The sequence below is a fragment of the Oreochromis aureus genome, unplaced genomic scaffold, assembly GCF_013358895.1.
Source record: "Oreochromis aureus strain Israel breed Guangdong unplaced genomic scaffold, ZZ_aureus HiC_scaffold_24, whole genome shotgun sequence".
Taxonomy (NCBI): domain Eukaryota; kingdom Metazoa; phylum Chordata; class Actinopteri; order Cichliformes; family Cichlidae; genus Oreochromis; species Oreochromis aureus.
The window spans coordinates 80,719-86,869 of NW_024108808.1; the positions used below are offsets into that span (position 1 = coordinate 80,719).

The 6,151-nt window shown below is 39.5% G+C and overlaps 1 protein-coding gene across 2 annotated transcripts; it reads right to left on the bottom strand.

Moving 5' to 3' along the window:
• Positions 1-487: 487 nt before the first annotated feature.
• LOC120436829 (E3 ubiquitin/ISG15 ligase TRIM25-like) lies at positions 488-2,993 on the bottom strand. Of its 2 annotated transcripts, none has more exons than XR_005610619.1 (2): positions 1,264-1,299; positions 488-638 (listed from the first exon to the last, which is right to left on the bottom strand). XR_005610619.1 is itself a non-coding variant. In XM_039607680.1 (2 exons), exons 1-2 carry the CDS (start codon positions 2,786-2,788, stop codon positions 621-623), a joined length of 810 nt encoding a protein of 269 aa, XP_039463614.1. In that variant the 5' UTR covers positions 2,789-2,993; the 3' UTR covers positions 488-620. The 2 variants fall into 2 exon arrangements, 1 of the variants encoding a protein (XP_039463614.1); XM_039607680.1 differs by lacking the exon at positions 1,264-1,299 and adding an exon at positions 1,997-2,993.
• Positions 2,994-6,151: the final 3,158 nt, after the last annotated feature.

Here is a 6,151-nt window from a genome sequence, read left to right on the forward strand (position 1 = left end):
CAAATGTTCAAGGACATTTCTCAGGATCATGTATGACCCCTTTTTGAAATTTGGACTTTTCTTAATAATATTTGTGTTTCTGAGTCATTTTTGTGGAGACTTCTGTCCAACGTAGTGTCCAAATGAAGCCTGAAGCTTTTCTTCACCCTCTTGTCAGATGGTCAGCAACAAAACTCTGTTCCAACCAATGTCTGATAAGAGATGAGACACAGCAGCTGACCAAATGATCATTTCATGCTGAAGACATCCTCAGACAGAATTAAATACATACATAAACACAGCCTGGTGCCAATAACACAGCTAATGACACTGCTGTATCACTGGCTTTACTGATTAAAGACCATATCTGAAGGAAATCTTTGAACACAACAGAAAGTGACCTTTTAAACCTGCGACACTGATGCTGCATTCAAGGACCATTACAAACATTTTAAAGGACTTAAGAACATGAAGAAAATGTGACTTGTTTCTCTGCAATGAAGCTGTTTTAGTGAAGAAAGTTGAAAGGTCACAGAGCGACTGCTGAATCTTCTGCTCTAAACATGAACTCTGAACTTTGTGATGCTTCAGGAGGAAAACTGCTTCAGTTATTCTCTCAGATTAGTTTCATATTTTCTGCATCAGATTTGAGTGAGATCCTGGAATGAAGACAGAAGAAAAGACTTTGTTCAAAGTTTGGTTTATAGTCAAACCTTCCAGTTTATTCACACAATAAAACATCAACACAATATATGAATTCTTTCATTAAAATCACAGTTTTTCCTCATTTCTTTGATGATTTTGACAAAAACAAACACAAACACACACACATGGTCTGCCATACTCATAAAGAGAAATGTCGACATTTTTCAATACAAATATTCCAGAAACATTTAGAGGATAGAGAAGTTTACATTTTCATGTGGAGAAATATTTTAGTAAATCAAAATGATGATGAGTAGTGATAGCCTCCATAAACAGTCACAGGAAAGATCTCCTTTAAAAACTCAGAAACATCAAGAGAACAACTAGAAGATGTGGAGGTACCACCCATAATGTTTGACTGACAGCTGATCTCTGTGCAGAAATGATGGAGAGAAAATAAAATGAAACTAAAATACAGATTTAAACCCACAATATGAAAGACTTCAGTCTATTTCACTTTAATCAACTCAGCAGTGTCTCCAATTCGCCAAAGTCCAGCATAGAGCGGCTGAGTGAATGTAGTCTGGACTCTGTGGAGGAGAGTCATGGTTTCAGAGACGCTGTAGAAGGACAAAATACCTGCTCTGTGATCCAGGTACACTCCTACTCTGGAGGAACAAGGACCTGAGACAGGAGTTTGGATGTTGTTGTGCAAAAATGTATAACTGTTGTTGTCACAATATACTGACCAAGATTTGTCATTATGTCCAAATCCAGATTCTTTACCTCCTGTTCTGCTGATATTCTTGTATGCGACTGCTACACTAACTCCTGCCCCTCTCCACTCCACCTCCCAGTAACAACGTCCAGTCAGACTCTCTCTACTCAGGACCTGACACATTATAGTGAATCTGTCTGGATGATCAGAATAAGACTGTTGTTGATTCATCCGTGTTGCTTTTCTGTTCCCCTCTGATAATAACAGCTGTTTGTGTGCTGTGTTTGGATCCAGTATGATTTCACATGAATATTTTAAGAATTCAGCTCTGGTCTTTGGCTCTGGTGGATCTGACAGTAAAACATCCACTTCAGTGACTGTCAGTGAGATGTTTGTCCATTCCTCTCTCAGAATGTCCTGTAGTTTATCTCTGACCTCTGACACAGCTGCTGTCACATCCTCAAAGTAGCTCAGAGGACGGATATTGATGCTGGATGAGTCTGTAGACTCACTGAGTGCTGACAGTGAGGGGTAGTTGTGTAGAAACTGGATGTGATCCTCTGTGTGTGAGAGCTGCTTCAGCTCAGCATCTTTCCTCTTCAGCTCAGTGATCTCCTGCTCCAGCTTCTCCTCAAGCTCTTTGACTCGACTCACTTCAGTTTCCTGCTGGGATCTGATCTGCTGCTTCACATCAGAGCTTCTTTTCTGGATGAGATGGATCAGCTCAGTGAAGATCTTCTCACTGTGCTCCACTGTTTGATCAGCAGACTGATTGATGGCCTCCACCTCCTGTTGAAGCAGCTTCACATCTTTCTCTCTGTCCTGGATTCTCTGCTGGATGTTTTGTCGACTCACCTCCAGCTCTCTCTGCCTCTCAGTCCTTTCTGCTGCAGCTGAGACTGTGTCGTGGCCTTTATGTTCATCCACAGAGCAGAGATAACAGATACTCTGCTGATCAGTACGGCAGAACATCTTCATCACCTCATCATGACGAGAGCAGATGTTCTCCTGGAGCTTCTTGGAGGGCTCCACCAGCTTGTGTTTCTTTAATGGAGCCGCATCATAATGAGGCTGAAGGTGTTTCTCACAGTAAGATGCCAGACAGAATAAACAGGACTTGAAGGCTTTCATTTTTCTCCCAGTGCAGACATCACAGGCCACATCTTCAGGTCCAGCATAGCAGTGATCAGCAGGAGCAGCTTGGAGTCCAGTCTTCTTCAGCTCCTCCACTAAATCTACTAACATGGTGTTTTTCTCCAGGACAGGCCTCGGTGTGAAAGTCTGTCTGCACTGAGGGCAGCTGTAGATTTTCTTCTCTTCCTCTTCATCCCAGAAGCTTTTAATACAGTTCATGCAGTAGCTGTGTCCACAGGGAATAGCCACCGGATCCTTCAGTAGATCCAAACAGACTGAACAGCAGAATTTTGTTTGGTCCATTTGATTCATGTGCTGTGCCGTTTCACCGTCTCTCAGTGACTGTCAGACAGTTTGACTTCCTCTGAACAGAAACAACCTCTGTGCTCTGAAGGGAAACAGATCTCTGCTCTTGTTCACCTCCTACAGGAAATGAGGCTCACCAGCAACTGCATTTACACCATGTTGTTTAGACCCATCCTGATACAGACACATCTGTGAAGGGAGGCACTAAAGAAATATTCTTACAGAGCGACCAAGAGCCAATCACATAATGCAGGGTGTGGTATGTGTGTTTACAGCATGCATTAACAAGTCTGACCCAGTTAAACTTTAATAGTTTAACTTTACTTGGATGTTTGAAATTTGACAGTCAACACTCAGTGAGTTCATTTTATATTTCAAAAAGTTCAGCAAAGTTTAGGATGCTGTGATGAAGAAAAATAAATCACACTTTAAATTTTGACATTTTCTAATCTTAGTTCATTCTCACACTTACAGAATGATGCATGGGAACAACTGACTCCACTAAATCAAACCTATGTTCAAATGAGATTTGTTAGGTCTAATTGTTGAATGTTGCCATTGTGTTTCTTAAATTTGTACAGTCTTCGTTCAAGCAGTATTATCAAAGCCATTCCTTTGATCCTGAGCACCTCTAACCACTTTGTGTTGGGGGAGGTTTTATTGTAGATACATCCTATCTGAAAGATCTGTTTCTTGTGTTGTAAGCTTCCTGCTTTTATGACCCTTTTGGTGAGCAGGAGGTCACACAAACGCACCCCCAAAACACACACACACACACACACACACACATACGGGTCTATGTGGTATGGAGGGACTATACTACGTCAATCCGCCCGGCGGTGGTTTAAGGGGACTACCGTTTCCAGAGGACTTAGAGCCAAGGGAGCGAGGTTAAAGTGTTCGAAAAAATCTGAAAAAAATTTGGGTCACTTCAGACCTAATACACTCCCTATAGAAGTCTAGATACACTGATACACACCAACCAGACTCTATTGTGTTTTCTGGAGACATTGTCCACTTGACAACGATGTGTTCTATGAGGTCCAAAAAAAACAATATCAGGACTTTAAAGGGACAATGATGTCATTATTAAATAGCTCATCATTACCATGAATACACATCTGACAGGACACAGGATTACTGGGACATTATTTTATTAGTGTTCTTGGATCTGAACATTAATTTTAACCATAAATAAAAAAAGAAATCTATGGACAAAAATGCCCACGCTAACCACAGAAATATAAAAATATAGAAAACAGAAAAATTAAAAACATTTAAAATGAATTTTAATAGTTTAAAGGTAAATATTAAGGGGAGAAAATATGCATTTATATTTTTTTTATTTTCAATATAACCTGTCAAAAAATATATATTAAAGAACCTGTCAAAAAAAAAACTAAATAAATTAAATTTAAAAGTTATGAAATACAAACTACTTCTGTAATTAACAAGAACTTTTTCTTTAAACAGAACATCAGTGAGGCAGCCTGCTGCACAATAAGTCAGTTTTAACAACAGTTCGGCAATCTGACCAAGATGTAAAACCACATCTGGCTAAACAGTTATTTTAGTTCATTTTTTCTGCCTTTTGCAGTTAATCCTCTGTTTCTTACAAAATCTCTTATGTTTTGAACTGTTCTTCCTGCCAACACCGGATCTTCTACCAATTTGCAATGACTGCATTCATTTTTGGTGGCCAGTTTCCCTTCGTTTATGTGGTCTTTAAAATGCCTCATCACTGCAGCAACCTCAGCCTTGGACCACATGTTTTTGGGAGCTCTTCGGGAATTGTGGGATTGAGCAGCATTTTTATCTGGAAGATATATAAAGTAGTAGTTAAAAACAAACAAACCAAACAAAAAAAACCCCCCAAAATCATTTGCTTTTTAAAAGAATGGATGTTACCCTGTCCTAACTTCTGAAATGTGTTGGTACCATCAATATCAAAACGAGCTAAAATTCTCTTTGAAAATTTATCAAATTTCTAAAATGAGACAACATTTGGTGTTCCACTGTGAATAAAAGACTGAATAAAACATTGAATAAAAGTCTCTTGATGCATGCTCAATCATCCAGGTAAGTAAATCCCAAAACGTTGATTCTGTTAATCTGGACGTAGCGTTTTCAGTGGGAGAAACATTTTGTCACTCATCCAAGTGACTTCTTGCCACCACTCTGCAGTTTGCCATATGTTGCAAAGTGATGAAACAATAGATGATGAACAATTCAAGAACCTTAAGCACAAACATCTAAGTGACGAAACATTTGAGAGCCATTGAGAGCATCCTCACTGGATGCATCACCACCTGGTATGGCAACAGCACCGCTTACAACCGCAAAGCTCTCCAGAGAGTAGTGCGGTGTGCTGAACGGATAATTGGAGGTGAGCTTCCCTCCCTCCAAGACATCTACAGGAAGCGGTGCCTGAGGAAAGCGGGGAGGATCATCAAGGACTCCAGTCACCCCAGCCACAAACTGTTCAGACTACTTCCATCAGGAAGGAGGTTCTGCAGCATCCGGTCCCGTACCAGCAGACTGAGAGACAGCTTTTTCCACCAGGCCATCAGACTGCTGAACACTTCATAGACACCTCACCCTCACTACTGGAACTTCAACATTATGCACTCCATACTGTACATTAATGCCACTGTTTTGCACATACCAACCTCTGTATATTTTATATATCTTATTTTATTGTTTACTTTATTTCATTTGTAAAACATGTATATACACACACTATATACACACACTCACACACACGTGAAAAACATGTTTAGTACACACATTCAGTAATGTATATACCTTTATATATTGTACATATATTTATTACTTTTTAGATTAGCCATTTTTATATTTTGCTTGTTTTACGTTATTGTATTTTTGCACAACTCTGTTGCTTGTGAAGCTTGCACACAAGAATTTCACTCACATGTACTGTACTAGTGTACCTGCACATGTGACGTGACAATAAAAGTGATTTGATTTGATTTCTCCCACTGAAAAAACTACGTTCAGATGAACAGAATCAACCTTTTTACTTACTTAACTGGATAATGAGAATGCATCATGCAAGCACCATAGTATGTCACATGAAGTAGTCTGTTGACAGGCCTCACCCAGTCATTAAATTGTTTGTCAGCTATACAATTACCCTTGAGCTTCTAAGAATAATAGACTATGCATAATGGTTGTGATGTGATGATTCCGTCAAATCCCTAGAATTAAAGCAGGAAGTCTACTTTAACACATATGGATATGGTTTGATTTTAAAATCCATTGTGGTGGTGTAGAGAGACAGAATTGCAACGCAATTACAAAGAACGTGTCCATAAGCTTAGAGAACCAACTGCACCCCTTACCTTCAGA